The sequence below is a fragment of the Anoplophora glabripennis genome, unplaced genomic scaffold (assembly GCF_000390285.2).
Source record: "Anoplophora glabripennis isolate ALB-LARVAE unplaced genomic scaffold, Agla_2.0 scaffold567, whole genome shotgun sequence".
In the NCBI taxonomy this organism is placed as follows: domain Eukaryota; kingdom Metazoa; phylum Arthropoda; class Insecta; order Coleoptera; family Cerambycidae; genus Anoplophora; species Anoplophora glabripennis.
The window spans coordinates 150040-168392 of NW_019416646.1; the positions used below are offsets into that span (position 1 = coordinate 150040).

At 32.8% G+C, this 18353-nt stretch overlaps 1 protein-coding gene across 1 annotated transcript in view; it reads left to right on the top strand.

The window, feature by feature from the left end:
* Positions 1 to 382: 382 nt before the first annotated feature.
* LOC108913447 (ankyrin repeat domain-containing protein SOWAHC-like) overlaps positions 383 to 18353 on the top strand; it is a gene marked incomplete at its 5' end in the record, with an annotated part of 45338 nt that continues 27367 nt past the window's right edge. The window contains 2 exons of the mRNA XM_018719003.1: positions 383 to 412; positions 5252 to 5254. Coding sequence (XP_018574519.1) covers positions 383 to 412; positions 5252 to 5254 — 33 coding nt within the window. The remainder of the gene's footprint in view (positions 413 to 5251; positions 5255 to 18353) is intronic.

Here is an 18353-nt window from a genome sequence, read left to right on the forward strand (position 1 = left end):
TGAGAAGCGAATTTGTAACAGCCCGTAATTGTAATTTATTTATTTTTTTGTAATATTTATTCTTTTGATATATTTTTTAATTTTTTTGTTATTTTATGTTATCAATTAGTTTTTGTTATTTTTGTTTGCATGTTTTTATTTTTATTTAAATGTTTGCATTTAAATTTTTTATGTTTGTTTAAATTTCAACTGAATATTTTAGTTATTAATAAAAACCTTTTTTATGTCTTGCAAATGGCATAAGAAAAGCCCTATTATTTTCACCTAAAGAATCTGTGATTTGTGACCAATTTTTTATGTAGACCGTAGATAAAATTATACCTACTTTATATTATTTATTTTAAATAATATGTTATGTATTTTTTTTTCATGTTTCTACCTACGGCACTTGAACACTTTGGAACACCAGGCTGTAAGTATAAAACCCTATAAGTATTTAATTTTGATCTAATTGAAATAGAAAGAAACCTATTTAGTACCTTACTTAGCCGTGGGACAATATTGTAAACATGCTCTCCACACGAGGAGAAAAAACAAAAAAACAAACGAAACAATAAACCATTCCGACATTATTCCTTTTTAATGTCGGTGCCTGCACAAAAATGCCGTCCCAACAAAGTAAAACGTTTAAATATTTCATTTTTATTCTTTATCGCGCATTCTTGCGCCCGAGACGCAGTCATGACAAGTACGATATGAAAAACGTATTATGGCTTGTAGTAAAATTATTACAAAGGCGCCAAACATCGGACTCCACATTAGTGTTCTAGAAATTTAATTTACAGTGTAAGGACGAAGTTACCTCACGCGCACCTTCGTCCTTTGCTATCCTAGTGACCGGGACGAGGACGACCGATGGTGACGGCGGCGGTTCCGCCGTTGAATGTGGGCTAGTTTGTTCTGCGACCGAATTGGAATTGTCATCATGTGGAGATCTGATAAGGAGTAGCTTTTAGGGGGGCTGGAGCCCCACGGGGGGCCCGTGGTCCGCGGGGCGTCCTAAAACAAACAGCGTGTCCCTACGTTATGAGTCTTGGTAAAGTATTTCCTACTGGGCACTCACTCCGTATGGGAGTTTTGGTTTTGTTGTCCGGACGCTTGGACGGCGCGAGCAGTCTTAGAATTAATAGCATAGGAGTCGGCCGGTAAACAGATTTTTTTGCGGGGAATTGTTTTGTAATAAGTTGACTTTCACGTGCCGAGAAATTCTTGTGCGTATTTTTTGTTCCAGATGGATGAAAATGTTCAATCAATTAATCAAATCAGATAAAATATAGGGTGACCCAGAATATGTGGGCAATCTCTTAGATTTATGCAGTAGGCTATTGATTATGTCATATGGTATGGAACCACAACGTTGATGGGTTTTTATTGCATGAATCGTTCAAATGGTTATTTAGAATAAAAAAACCGCGGATTGTTATTAAATTAGAGGGTGGAAATTAGAGATAGGGGTGAAAATGCACCCCTTTCAGTTTTTTAATTGTAGCTCGAAAACGAAGCAAAATTTCGCTATAGTTCATAGGAAAAATTATTTAGAGAATTGAATTTCCCATCGAAATAGCTTATTAAAAAATTTAATAGGAAAATTGTATGCAAAATAATCGTTAATAAACAATTTGAAAAATAGCAAAAAATTCGATTTTCAGATTTTTTTTTTACTTTTTTACCTCTAGTTTTTTTTTTGAGTAGAGACAGGTATAGGCATTGCTTCATAGAAAAAAAAAGTAGATATAATTTACTTCAAAATAAGTAGAGTATTTTTGGATGAAAATTGACTGATATATGGCCCCTCAAACTTGGCCAATTTTTCGATTTTCGTCGCATTTACCCTTTACGTTCTCATTCTCATTTCAAAGAGGAAGGAAATAACACGTTCCAAGATTTTCTTCACATAACTTGTTCGAAGGGTCATTAAAAACCAATTCTGATTTTTACTCTATGTCACTCCCACCTCAATAATTAAAATTTTGATTTTAAAATTTGAATTAAGACATTATTTGAGGTTATTAACAGATTTGTTTTATAAAAATGTTGTGTAAAATAATAAATAATGGTACTTCTCTCTTGAGTATGACAGTCATTTTTTCGCGGGGCAGAACTTTTTATAAAGAGTGACATATTTCGATAAAGTCAAAAACAAGAGTTTCTCCTGTTGTCATAAATTTTATTGTACAAAATTCTCAAGCTTTTACTACATTATTTTATTAAAAAAATCAAAAAATCAGAAAATTTTCTTTTTTTCTTTTTTTAAAATTGTTTATTAAGGATTTTTTGCATAAAATTTTTCTTTTAAATTTTTTAAATAAGCCATTTCGATGGGAAATTCAATTCTCTACAAAATTTTCCCTATGAACTATACCGAAATTTTGCTTCGTTTTCGTGCTATATTTAAAAAACTGCAAAAGTGCATTTTCACCCCTATCTTCAATGTCAACCCTCTACTTTAATAGCACCCCGCGGTTTTTTCATTTTTAATGACCCTTGAACGTCTTATTTCTTTCCTCTTTTGCAAAAAATGAGAATTAAAACGTTTAAGGGTAAACACGACGGAAATCGAAAAATTGACTAAGTTTGAGCGGCAATATATCAGTCAATTATCATCCAAAAATACTCTACAACCTCTTGTTTTCTACAAAATTTTTCCTATGCAATACCCTCAAATTTGCCTTCGTTTTCGAGGTAGGCTCAAAAAACCGTAAGGGTTGAATTTTCACCCCTATCGCCAATTTCCACCCTCTAATTTAATAGCACTCCGCGTTTTTTTCTTTCTGAATAACCATTTGAACGATTCATGCAATAGAAACCCAACAACGTTGTAGTTCCTTAGTACCCCTTTTTAAGGCATAATCAATAGCCTACAGGGGATGTTAAAATAACATGACAAGTTCCTATAAAAATTTTCCGTAGAGGGTCCCCCTACGGAGATAACGGCCCCTAAAAGATGGCCCTAATTTTTTTTAATAACTTTTAAAATACTTTGTGTAATTTAATTATTTTTTAATTTGAAGGACAACAGATAAGACTTTAAAAATTGACCCTTGAAACCAATTTTGCTTATTTAGTTTGCCAGGGACGCTTTAGCTGTAGCCCAATAATGCCAATTTTTTTACACCCTTTACGATAAAGGCACAAAAATAATATTTTTAAATACCTTCAACCTTAAACTAAAAAAGGTACTCTTGGTTGATATCGATAAAATGAACAGTTCTTGAGAAAAAACTATGATTTTTATTACATAATTTTTGTATGTCGGTTCAACTTGAACTCCTAGTGTTATGCATTCTCTAAGTCTACGAATCACAGATTATTGGATCGAGGAGGCCAAGCCACTGGTCCTCTTCTTATCCAATGATTTTCAAAACTGCCTGACTAAAATGCATCATACATGAACCACATCCATGTCGTATTGCCAAAGGTAGATCGTCTGAAAGTTTCGGCAAGTTGTCTTGGAGAAATTCCAAATAAAGTTCCCCAGTTAACCTTCTAGGCAATACAAATGGTCCAATGAAATGTTGCCCGATGATTCCGGCCCATAGGGTTCAAACTGGTGCTGATGATACGTCACAATAGAAGCATGTGGATTTGCTTCTGCCCATAAATGTAAATTATGGGAGTTTATGATTCCATTTTTACAAAATCCTGCTTCGTCCGTAAAGAGAATTGGACCGATGAAATTTGCATTGTTACAGTACCTAAACCCAGTTTGAAAATTACATCCTTTGCGGAAAGAAGTGCATGAACTTTCTGTATGCATGCGATAGAGATGCAATTGTTGCTCTTTAAGGATTCTAAGAACCGTATGATTTGGGCAATTAAACTGGGCAGCCAATTTCCGGACACTTTTTGAAGGATCTGCTTTACGGCACTTATGATATCTTCTTCAGCGACCTCACCGCGATTGATTTGATTTCCACAATTGCGTTCGGCTTTGGCAAACGTTCCTAAAATTATTTACAGCATTTTAATTCTACATATTACCTACTTAAAAAGTAAACTAATGCAAGTAACACATAAATTGTAATTTTTACCAGTCTCTCTTAATCGCTGATCCACTCTTTCAAAGATTTTCCTGTCGGGAATTCTTCGATTTGGAAATTGTTCCTCATAAAGCCTTCTGGCTTCGAAGGACGTAAATTTCATTACAGCAAATAAAATAAATCCGAGGAATAAAAAAAATAATGAAAATATCATAAGTTTCGACACACTCTATCCTTAATTGACAGACTGAGATAGGTACTGTAAAAACGACATTAAATAAAGGTGTCATTTTTTAGATAGGCACAGAAAGAATGCTTTCATCGGTTGTTTCTCTGTACAGATGTAATAAATATCATATTAAATAAAAATTATTTTTTTCTCGAAAATAGCTCATTTTAACGATATCAACCAAGAGTACCTTTTTTTAGTTTAAGGTTCTAGCTATCTAAAAATATTATTTTTGTGTCTTTATCGTACAGGGTGTAAAAAAATTGACGTTACCGTGCTACAGCTAGTCCGTCCCTGGAAAACCATATAAGCCAAATTGTTTTCATGAGTTAATTTTTAAAGAGTCTTATCTGTTGTCCATCGTATTAAAAAATAGTTAAATTATACAAAGTTTTTTAAATGTTATTAAAAAAAATGATTTTCAGGGGCATCCTTTAGAGGCCGGTATCTCCGTAAGGAATTTTTTTTATAGGAACTTGTCATGTTATTTTAACGGCCCCTTTATAAATCCGAGAGATTGCCCAAATATTCTGGGACACCCTGTATACATCCGCGATATCATTTTGAGCTTATTTTCAAAATAAGTAACTACTGGAAGCGATTGTTTAAGGTGTTAGTTTTGGTAGTACATCAAAAATGAAAGAGCATTTTCGTCGTTCTAATTTAATGATATTTTCTTGTGTAAACGTTTGGTCTTGAATCCTACATCTTTTAGATACATGATGTCTTTTGAACAAGTGAAATTATTGAAATGAAATTTTGTATACACAATATACAAGATTAGGTTGTATCTTATTTGGATGTAACTCCAAGTACCTCGCTGCTGCATGACCACAATAATTTTCTTGGGCATACACACATACCATGCTTCTCATTTCAACAAATAAAAAATCATTATGACGCGACATTTTGATAAACAAAATCACAAACGAAGAAGAACTAAACTATCTAGTCTTTGTAAGTTGCTTAGAATCAACATAAATAATACATGACATTTCATTGACAGCGGCCTATTTTATTTAAGTCTTCTTATTTAAAGGAGTATGTTGAAACAATTGTAAATCGTCTTTATTTCGAAAACGGTTAAGTTTTTTTATTATTAACAGGTATACTCTTTTTATTTAGAATTAGACGTGGTTTAATAATTTCTTATTGGAGGTTCAGATTTGTGAGGAACAAACAAGTTTTGATATATTTTTTCTATGACAAGACACTACAAGTAGCGCCCGCTAGAACTGACAGCAAAATAGTTACAAATTTCGTAATTACCACCTCAAAAAAAGATAGGCATATATACAAATTTTTAAGACAATCGGTTCAAAGATGCTCAAGATATTTCAAAAAATCGATTCAAATTTTTCAACTTTAACACCCTGTAGATTCGAATAAGACATGTTTGGTTTTAATGGTTCTATTTTGAAGTCAGCAACCTGCTAAGCTCTGTCCCATTAGTAATGAATCACTCTGTATTAATAAAATGGCGTAAATATTGTGTTTGCATGTTGCTTATGCATGATTCTTCAAAAATTATGTTTTTTTTTTCATTTTTGAAATATATATTTTGTAAATATAGCTTCTATCTTTTCGATATAAATTAGTGATCTGTAACGAAGATAAATGTAGAGATCTGAAAAATATATTCAAAATGGCGCATATGTCCCTCAAAATCTTTCAATACAGCCTCATTATCTGAAGATTCATATAAATAAATATTCTTAAAATTCGAGAGGGAAAGCGCTTTCTAATTTTTGTCACGTATAATTCTAAAACCATCTAAACATACGAAGTCTGTCCAGAAAATAACCGATCTTTATTTGTATAAACTTTATTATTAATCTTATAATAATAAACGGAAAAACATTCTCATTACTTTCAATGCAGAGAAGCAGTTATATTGTAATTAATCGTCTAATTGTACAACGAATTTCTCTAGTTTGATATCAAACTGTCAATGAATCGAACAAATTAATCTTCAATTAATAGAATTGATACTTAATAGTAAGGGAGGCCTAGAGGGGATTTTGAGATTTACTCTAGCGCGTCAAATTAAGATATGATGGGTTAATTACATGCTGAAAAATGTGCATTTCAATAATCTGACGATTTGAGCGTGACGTAAGGCAATCGGAAGGTCACAAAGTTGCAAAAAAAACGACACCTCGACATTCTCGAGCGCGATCGATTTTTTTTTTATTTTGAAGGAAATAATTCAAGGATAACGGGAAAAATATAATCTGCCGATTTCCACAAGCCGAAGCAACAAAAATCGTTAATAAAGTTTAGCGCGTGCAGCTGCAGGGAAATACATGTGGTTTTGAAACTCCGTCAGGAAACTCCGGGAGGTGATTCTATGGATTAAAACAATAGCAGTATGTAACGAAATTTTTTTCGAATTGTCAATTGTGTGCAAGTTACAGCTTGTCGAAGTTCATTTTTTTTATTTTTTTATTTAAATAACTTATTTAATTCATGTTCGATTAGTCTCTCATTTGGCACACCCACTAAGTAGATGAAGCTCTATTGGACCAGTCAGAGAAAAGTTTCATTATGCGCCGCTAGAGGGCACTTTACCTAGAACTCAAAATTCACTTAGTTCATAACTTTTTTCTCTTGCTAGACATCACAGAAATTTAAACATTATTGAAAAGAGAAACAATATCAGAAAAAAATATGTACTCTTTGTTCAAGCCGATAAATCTAACCGTTGACCAGGAAATCGCTATTAATGTGTTATTAAACATCTAATTTTTGATCATTCTTTCTGTAATTATGTACAGGGTGTCCCGAAGTTAATGCAACAAAACTTGATCATAGATTCTTAAGACAAATTTAGGAGACTCGTATTTTTTATTTTTGCCAATAAAACGATAAAAAAAACTAAAAATATCGTTTTTTATTAACCTCGGCCATATATTTTTTTACCTTTTATTTCTTTATCATCTGTAATAGTAGGGGAGCCCAGAGGGCTAAATGCGTCTTTACTCCAGAACTCTGACGACCTATTGGATCGCGAAGATTATATGCTAAAAAAAAAGTTTATGTTATGTATACCTGTTTAGTGGTGGGGGAAGCGTGTATAAATTTTTAAAAATGTAAAAAAATAGTTACAAAAAAATCTTCAAGCGCGTCAGTGTTCGATAGCGTGTACGGTCTACGAACTCCTGTTTACAGAGAGATATTAGTCTGACGAATCGCTAGTTGCAGGTAGCTGTATTACGAGGTAGAAATTGGGGGAAAAATCAGATTATTAAAGGGATTTTGTTTTCTGCATGTAACTAACTTATTTTGTTTAAATAAGATGTGCTCGAGTTTTTTTGAGGATCGATTTTTTTTTACTAATCTGATCGACTGCCCTAGACATACGTCACTATAGAATATAATCAAAATAGAATAGAATTTATTGGTCTACATTAATTAATACATAACATATTATAGTAGCTAGCCAAGGAACACAATAAAAAGAACAATTTAAAAAAATAGAACTAAAGCACTAGATATATAGAAATACACGTAGATCTAACAATAAAATTTGCTTTACAACATAATACACGTTAGAGTAAAAGACAACTAAAAGTCATGAACACTATATATTGAGGGACCCTATTTGGTAAAAGTACTTAACATAGTACAAAGATTCTCCCCTAATATTAAACTGCTCAGCTCAGGTCACATACAAAATCCCCGCTTGGGCTCCCCTACTATAATTTTATCAGAGAAAGAGATTACCGAAAGTATATATTATATGTGTTTATATGTATTATAATTAAAAGAAATAGATTTACATGTGCAGAAAATAAAATAAAAAACTTTTTTTACAAATTTCAACAAAATTTATTATTTGTTTTTATTTGCATGTTATTTTTTTTTCAAACTGTCAGATCAAGAAAACCCTTCCAAATAATCGTCAGATTATGGATCAGCACGAACAGGGCATCAAGTCTATATGAAAATCTGACGCGCTCGAGTATTTCAAAATGGCGATTTTTTTTTGTATTTTCAAAAAGCTGCCACAAGTTTGCGTCACATCCGAATCGTCAGTCTTTTGAATGGGAGCTTCGTTCGGGTTCACTTAACATCCCCTCTGAATATCTGACGCGCTCGAGAAAAATTTTTTTTTCTTCCCATATTTAACCTTTCCATATGACCATCCAGATCGGCAGAATAACATATCTCCGTTATCGGAGACACGTAGGGCATGGCATATACACTATCAATATCTGATGCGCTCGAGTATTTCCATGCGACTGTTTTTTTACATTTTTGAAAGCCTGTAGGCGCTCTCCCCACCGGTAAAAGGGTATACATCATATAACCTTTTTTTCTTTCTACCATCTAATCTTCAAAATCCAATCGGTCCCTACGACGCTCGAGTAAATCCCCGTTTAGCATCGTGGGCTCCCCTACTATTAAAAAATATTTCGCTGTACAGTTTAAGTATATCTACAAAGCAAATGTCTGAAACAGTTCTAGAAGAAATATATCATACGTAGAATTGTATAGAGTTTCAGTTTTGTGTAACCAATACTATGTAGGCAAATTTATGCATCAGATAATTTTAGCAGGACGAAATGTCTAGAATTACAGTAAATTTTAAATATTATGCACACCACAACTGAACGGAACTTAATTCGTACTTTATAAATGTTTCGTGTTACCTCATAAATCACGTAATCAAAAGCTTTATCATAAAAAGTATCACCCAATTATTTCCAAGTATTGTTCAAAAAGTATAATTGCGAAATTTGCTTTTAAAATTACATGGTTCCTCAATGTTTTCTCAGAAAACAGGCGCAACTATTAGTCTGTCTTTCGAATAAAATATCATGGCCTAATCTCCTAGCCGGTCATTAATCAAACTGTTATGATTTAAATTTTTTTAATACCTATTAAGCTAGGCGGACAAAAGTTAAAACTTAAAGTATATTAAATATAATTTAGTTTCATTATTCTTATTGTCCTTAAAATAAAGCCGGCTTCTAATTATACGTATAAGCAACAGTATCTTAAATCATATTAAAACAGAATAATATGAATATGATAATTCTGCTTAATGGATACCATGCAACCGTTAAGCTTCCATAAATTTGAATTAATAATGAAAATATTTTGTTACAGTCAACCGGTGTTCCATTATATCACTAAATGTTGAAGTTAAACCATATAATCTAGCATTTCACACTCTTTAGGCCGCCAGTAACATTATAAAAGGTTGGAAGCCACGAATTTATTTAAACGTGCTTGTGTGCTGCTCACTGTTTCCGCCATCCAATGAAGCTGCTATTAATAATGCATGTGCAAATTTAATTTAAAATTGCCTGTAAGCATATAGCCTATGTATTTTATTAGAGTAATAACGTTTTCGAGAATGATTTTGAAAGAAAAATACTATTCATACCGTAGATGCTATATTTCGCGGGGGTAGTTAATTTTAATTTTAAATAACTGCACATTTTCAGTCAGTGATCCGTGCTTCGCGTTCCAATTCCTGGATAAACATTGTTTTGATATGTTAATAAATTAGCCAAAATCATTAGACGTCGAATCAATTTTTAAAACACACTTGCACGAATTTGACACGAAAGGAAACTCCTAAGCTGGAAACTGACATATTGAGAAATGCAGTACTAAACGTTTAATTTATTTATAGGGCTTACTGTTTTAGAAATTTCGTGTAGAGTGCCTTTTTCATATATATAGAGGGTGATTCAGAACATATTTTGAATGTACAGAGGACCACAACTGTTATAACATCAGGTATGTCAAATAATTTTATTAATTAAAACGTCAAATTAATTGTCGTTAAATTTTGTCTCCCGACGTGTAAACACATTTGAGCCTGTCTTACCCAGTTTGTACAAATGTTTCTGGTTCTTGTCCATTTTGAACTCATAAGTTATTGGCAGCAGCCATGATACGTTCACGTAAACCATCAATAGTGTCCACTTCATTTTTTAAATATCCCTACAAAAAGAAATCCAAAAGTCCTCGTGTACGATACGCTACACTGTTGATTGGAACACTCCTTGTACTTGTTGAGTGATATGCCTGGTACTTAATCGGATATTCTCTTCAACAATCTCTAAACTGTGATCCTGAGCTGCTTTAATACGCCCTGGATCTCGGTGGTAACGCCTGGACGCCATGGATCTTTATCTCTTTCACGATTCGGTTGCCACTACCTGCTGCATTTGGCATATGTCTACCGGGAAATCGTTCTGCGTATAGACGAGAAGCTCCTAAAGCATTTTGTCTTGCTTCACTATAAATGAAAACAATATCCATCAATTCCGAGTTGCTATGCATGTAAGCCATTTTTGACACTTGAAAAACTAATGTAAACATTATCGCAACAACGATAATACTAAAATTGAATTTCAGAATTTTTTACGATATTGACATTTTTCAAGATTCCCAGATTTTTTTGGATAATTGTTTAATAATTGCATTATGTGTTGAAATATTTTTCTTCACTTGCTTGTTCCCAATTACAATGAAAGCAAAAGATTTCTCCCCGATTAACTGAGAATTGATTCCCGACGGAGTTTTTTTTTAAAAACGATCAACACATGTTACTCCTTATTCGTAGTGTTATTAAACGTAAATTTTACACGATGTTCTACAACCGCTGATAGCGGTATTTGACGAGTTGACATAATATGGGCGCAGTGCCGTGTTGACCACGAAGCCTTCGTGCTTAGGTGGCAGGTGCCTCAGAGGGGCCGGTGGTATCAGTCAGGGGTCTAAACAGTGGCGTGCCGAACGGTTTCAGTTTCAGAAAATTCCTAAGGGAGACTGAACGAGGGGCTAATTTAATGTAATGTAATCGGGAATTAGTAGTCGTTTTGTAGAACAAGTTGTCGATAGACGAGATTACCTAGAAACAGACAAATATTTTGTAGAAAAGTTTATTTAATTTATTTTTTTATTTTCTATGCATTACAACCTGCATGAATGTACTTTTTTATACTATCAAACGTTCTGCTTGAACTTCGTGCAATATCTACATAAATATTGATGATGTAATAGTCTATAGAGAGATGTTTGCTTTAGGAAAGTTATTTTCCACAATATTGAAAATATCTAAGATTGATTAAATAAATATTCTAAATTCTAATTTTTTTAAAGTCGAGTTTAATAACGTACCCACTTTTGTATCACTAGAGTTGACAGGAATATAAAGTTAAATTGAAATAATTGTTAATTGTTATAATATTCTATAAAATATGTTTGATGAGATAATAGAAATTAATTTATTAAAGCACTAACAGCACAGTCAAAGGGCAATTATACAAGAAATAAAAAAAAATTCTGATCATTTTTAGTTCATTTTTAACGTAGACAAATGTAAAAATAGGTTTTTGACGTTATATTTTATGATTTTTTTTCAATGATCACTAACCCTTAATTTACTTCACTATTACGGTATCTACAGTGTGTTCAGTGGAGATGGGGCACTGTACACTTGATAGTTTTATGATTATTGTTTATTCTAGTAAAAAAAAATGTCACTTATGTCGAGATGCCATGACCAGTGTTCAAACTTGTGGTTAAATATACAGGGCATTATAAAAAATATAGAAAATGTCGAAATTGCTTAAGAGGAAAGTACCCTAAGTAGTTTTATTTAAAGTAAGAGTGGTAAAAGGTTTTATATGATAAAGCTGTCCACAAACTAAAGACGTTTAATTATATCTTTTTAGCCTTAATCTGGTGAACTAGTATATTTACTACAAGTCAAAGTATACCTGGATTTGTTACTTTAACATTTACAGAAACGTGTCCTTAGCAATAATTACTTAAAATTTGAATAATCATATTCTACTGAAAAGTGATTTTCCTTTTTTTTAATTAAACCTCGTTGTTAGTTTTTGACAAAAAAGAAAGATTATATTTTTGAACAGCTTGTATATTTTAAAACAGGTTTGATCAAGGCATTCCGAAATAAGCGAATTTTTTTGTCAAGATGATGCATTCTCGGAAAATCAACAATAGAACAAGTTCAAACGAATGCGGTATCCCGTCCGGAAACACGCTGTATATTTTATTTTCACTTTTAAACAATGAAGAATAAAGACAACAATTACACACTTTATTTTACGTAGGGTGTTGGAAAGGGTATTTAAAGAGTAAGAGAATAAATAAATCGGGGTGCGGAATACTGACAGAAATACGTTTCGCAAACAAGTTTTTATTAACACCTATTAATACTGGCATACAACGATAATACGAAGAAATATTTTTGGAACCGCTGTGCGCTGACTCCATCGATAATTGGGCTGGCTTTATTTACAAGTGTTTGCACAGATCGATGGTTATCAAAATGTGAAGTTATGTAACTCACAATATATGTCAGTGCTCCATGTTACCACCATGTCCTTTATTTCATTGTAATGGCATTGAGGAGCTATTTTAGTATGTTTATTGGAACTTATTAACACTTACATACGGGAAAAACTACCTTTGCACAAAAAGAAAACCGTTTAAAGTGGAGAATAAATGGTAAAATCTGAAGTTGAACTAGCATTTGTTCTGTTTACTAAAAAAAAAATTGAGCCATACAAAAAAGCGGATGGCGCGTCATCTGCGGCCACAACTTTTCACTTTTTTTTATGTAAGGGACGATTTCCAAGGCATACCTGCAGATAGTAACATTTAAGCATACATAAAAATTTAATAATTTCTAGACCTGACAGAAATAAGTTTGCATCTGAGACAGCTCCGCCCATAATCGCGCACAGAACACGGCAAAGGGAACGCTCCAAAGATTACACTGGCACCTAAAAAAAACTCGAGTGCGAAGATGTAGTCTCCGGTAGTGCTACTCTTAGTCAAAGTTTGGTTCCTAATACAGGGTTCTTCACGGTAAGTGGCCTATTAGACGTTTCAGAGTAACCAAAGACAATATGACTTTGAAATGTTGTTTATGGGGGTTATCAGATATGTTCTCCTCAATGAAAATAATACCATCAATGTAGCACTTCCGGTTATACGGAAGTAGCTGTCAACTTCGTTATTTTAAATGGAACACCCTATACAGGGTGATTCACAACTTATCCAAAAAAATTTGGGAATAGATGCGGCATAAGAAATGGAGTCAATATTGTAAAAAAAAAATTTGTAAAATCCTTATAGTTTCTGATAAAAAATTATTGAAGTTATAGCACATTAAACCACTACTTAGCTGAACAACTGTTGTCTCTAGTATCATTCGCCACGTGGCCTCATCGACTCCGAATACTGAATTCGGATTTTGCAATCGTCGTTGCGATATTTACCTGTTATCTGTGGTTTTTATAATAGGTTTTTAGTAGTTGGTGTCAAAAATGGGTAGTTAGTGTCAAAAATGGTTTGCGTGTACTCGGAGTTGATGGATATCGTTTTAATTTATGGTGAAACGTTTGTGTTATGGTGAAACAAGACATCATTTGTGTTAGTTCGTAGAAAGTGACGGACCCAAATGTGTTTACACGTGAGTGGATACAATTTTGAACAATTGCTGTTGCAGCATCGGGTATGTCAAATGATTTTATTAATTAAAAACACAAATTTTTATTAATAATTAATAAAATCAAAAGCATTTGAATTTGCTGATATAAAATAGATGCGATAAAATTCTATTTACATATTTCTTTCCTTGCGAAAGTTTTTGTCCGTTTTTATCACGCCGCCATACCGGTCTCATTGTGCGAGGTCAGGTTTTACAGTGGACCAGTTTCCAGTGTCGTGCAGAAGTGTATTTTTAAATCAATTTCGAACGGACCTTTTTGATTTTTTCTTTACAAAATTGTATTTGTAAGGGTCCCCTGTACATCCAGATTTTTTTTTTTTGGATAAGTTCTGAATCACCCTGTATATTATTACATTATCGACAAAATGTGTACCTAAATGTTTTCGAGATAATCGTAATTTTACAAAAATTTTGACAGATGCAGGCGTTTCGAAAATTCCTTATGTCTTTCTTCGTTCTGGGAGCTTTCACTTGCTTTTCGGAATACACAAAGAACATAAGATGCACTACCTTTCGCTGACAAAATTACCTCAAGAAAATTATACGAAGTGTTTCATTTAAATTCAAATGGAACACCCTATATTTTTCTGCACCATATTATAGAAAATCAAATTCTCATTTCACCGATATTGGCACTGCAGGGGTTACAGTTTCAATTTTCTCAGATATTTGCGGTTTACTTACATTTTCAAGAATACGTTAAAATATCATCAAATGTTAGTATTGCCATTCAGTATTCTATAAGAATCAAGTACTTTCTCGACAATAATGCAGAATAAGTATTCTAATGAAGATATTTTGTATTTATTTTATATCCATGGGACGGACATTCAACATGAATCAGTATTTCTATAATTTGGTATTTTGCAAAATTTGATTTGGACGCGAATGAAACTCGGCCATTACATACAATAGCGTTCTTTGTAGCACATTATTATTTTTATTTTTTCATAATTACATTAATAAGGAGCGTTGTTTCACGTTTGTTGCATCTTTTAAATAATGAGGGGGTATATTTACACAAAAATAATACCTAATAAGATTTTCTTCCATTGGGATTCTAATTTTAGCAGCCGCAAGTACAATAAAGAGCAAATAAGCATCCTTTCATTAAGAAAACAATGAAATGTATAGTAGCTAATATTTTAAATTATAGTATCCTCTCAACTGCATTCCAAATATCATAAAGTTATGATAATTCATTTATTAGTTATTTGAAATTATATTATTTATTGTTTTTGCTATTCTTTAAAAACATTAAAAATTAGAGAACAATTTTAAGGAAACGAACCGAAATCATTTCATTAATTGTTCTGTTTCAGTTGCAAAATACCAAATTATAGAAATACAGCTAATAATTTTGATTCAGGGTGAATGTTCCATAGATACAAAAAAAGTTCAAAATATCTTCATTAGAATAATTATTTTACATTTTTCAAAGTCGGGTTTAATAACGTACCCACTTTTGTATCACTAGAGTTGACAGAAATATAAAGTAAAATTGAAATAATTGTTAATTGTTATAATATTCTATAAAATATGTTTGATGAGATAATAGAAATTAATTTATTAAAGCACTAACAGCACAGTCAAAGGGCAATTGTACAAGAAATAAAAATCATTTTTAGTTCATTTTTAACGTAGAAAAATGTAAAAATAGGTTTTTGACGTTATATTTTATGATTTTTTTTCAATGATCACTAACCCTTAATTTACTTCACTATTACGGTATCTACAGTGTGTTCAGTGGAGATGGGGCACTGTACACTTGATAGTTTTATGATTATTGTTTATTCTAGTAAAAAAAAATGTCACTTATGTCGAGATGCCATGACCAGTGTTCAAACTTGTGGTTAAATATACAGGGCATTATAAAAAATATAGAAAATGTCGAAATTGCTTAAGAGGAAAGTACCCTAAGTAGTTTTATTTAAAGTAAGAGTGGTAAAAGGTTTTATATGANTTTTCAAAGTCGGGTTTAATAACGTACCCACTTTTGTATCACTAGAGTTGACAGAAATATAAAGTAAAATTGAAATAATTGTTAATTGTTATAATATTCTATAAAATATGTTTAATGGGCTAATAGAAATTAATTTGTTAAAGCACTAACAGCACAGTCAAAGGGCAATTGTACAAGAAATAAAAATCATTTTTAGTTCATTTTTAACGTAGAAAAATGTAAAAATAGGTTTTTGACGTTATATTTCATGACTTTTTTTCAGTAATCACTAACCCTTAATTTACTTTACTATTACGGTATGTAGTGTATTCCGTGGAGATGGGGCACTGTACACTTGATAGTTTTATAATTATTGTTTATTCTAGTATAAAAAAATGTCACTTATGTCGAGATGCCTTGACCAGTGGTCAAACTTGTAGTTAAATATACAGGGCATTATAAAAAATATAGAAAATGTCGAAATTGCTAGAATAATTATTTTACATTTTTCTCGTCGAGCAAATACTAGAATACTGAATAACAGTACCAATATTTGCACAATTGATGATATTTCGTAACTCCTACACTGCCTATATAGGTGAAAAGATAATCTGATTTTCTATAATATGATGCAGAAAGATACAGGGTGTGATTTGAATTTAAAAAGTTTTGTCGGTTTTAAGTTTTCAAAATGTAGCGAGAAAAATGGGACACTTAGTATAATTTTCTTCGGGTAATTTTGACAGGGGAAGGTAGAGTATCTTATGATCTTTGTGTATTCCGAAAGTGAAAGCTCCCAGAACGAAGAAAGATATAAGGAATTTTCGAAACGCTTGCATCTGTCAAAATTTTTGTAAAATGACGATTATCTCGACTTATTTTTTAATTTATCTTGTTGATAATGCAATAATATATAGGGTGTTCCATTTAAAATAACGAAGTTGACAGCTACTTCCGGTACAACCGGTAGTGCTACATTGATGGCATTATTTTCATTGAGAACATATCTGATAACCCCCGTAAACAGAATTTCAGAGTCATATTGTCTTCGGTTCCTCTGAAACGTCTAATAGGCCACTTACCGTGAGGAACCCTTTATTTAGGGGTTGCTATTTTAATTAATAGAATATCAGGCTTATAAAAAAAGTCCAAACCCAAAGATCTAACATATCATTTTCGACGTATTTTGACCAGCTAAAAACGATACCGTGATCAGAATTTATGCACGACCGGTGAACTAGGTATCTGATCATGTTTTTTTTTCCAAAGTCTCCAAATTTTTGTACATAGACCCATTGGGGCATGTCAGGGTGATAATTTGAGACTGTTCTGCCACTGGGCCCAGGTGACGTGAGGTGACAGGCCCGGCCGCGATTCATACACACACACACGCCACTAATTGAACAAAACGGTCAGGTCTTGGCATCATCATCATAGCCGGTCAGCGGCTCGGCCGGCTATATCGAGATCTGGCGAACGCGCGATACTAATTGCCGCCGGCCGCGCAGCTGAGACAGTTAATATGTTATCATCGTCATTATGTAAATGACAGGGAGCACCCGTCCGAGTTTTCGTCCAGCTCCACGGTAGCGGCCTTCAGGCACCCTTGCTTCGTGCCCGCTGACGCTACCGCAACAACGTATCTTTATCTCCGCGAATCTGCATTTGCTACGCCAGCCGAAAGTGGACAAGTGCACGAAATACTCTGACGAGGCAGTAACGAAATTCTTTTGTGCAGATGTACCCACGTTATCTTTTTTATAGTGATAGTTTATTAATTTCGAGTAATTTAAATGACTCCGTGAAGATAGCACCACTTACATATTGCTTCTGTAATCTCGACCACAGTTGATAGGGGCCCGTTAGATGTTCCAGAAAAGCGTGATCGCCAGGAGAACAGGCTTTAGCCGGCGGCGGCGGGTCTCAGCTGGCGGGTCTCAGCTGGCGGGTCTCAGCCAGGACAGGAAGAAGCTCCGCGAAGTGAATTAATTTCAACACTGTATATCCTAATTAATCATTTATGAGTGATTTGTTTTTGCACTCAATATTTAGTTAATTAAAAACCAAGTCTGAGTAAAAAATTACTCAATAATAATTTAAATCTTATTAGAGAAAAAGTCAACTCTAAATTGGTTTTATGCAGTGTGTCCCGTTTTTCAGGTTAACACCTCTGTTTAAAGGCTGTGGACTTTCCGCAATTTATTTACAAATAGTACCCTGAAAGGAGGTTATATTCTACTAATCATTTTATTGATGTCACAAAACCCTGCCTACTACGATTTTTTAAAAGGGTAGTTTTTCCAGAAAGTAGTATTAGGCATTTTTTTATTAAAAAGATAATATTACCAGGCTATTCAACACCCATTAAAATACCCATATACCAAATTTGAACACGACAAATGTCTATTGAAAATTATAATAAGCAGATAAAAGATTGCCATGAAAGTGAAAACAAATACCAGTCGGACAAAGAAAAAATACAGGCACTATAAATTTAATACTTTTAATTATATTAATTAATTATTATTAATTAATTATAAAAATAATAACTTACAAAAAATGTAATGAATTATAAATACTAAGTTCTTAAACAAAAAAATAGCAAAACGTTAATCTAAATTAAGTTTTAGTTTTCTCCACCAAACCTTCCAGTCGAACACATTTTTCCAATCCTCTTCTTAAATTTAAAAATAA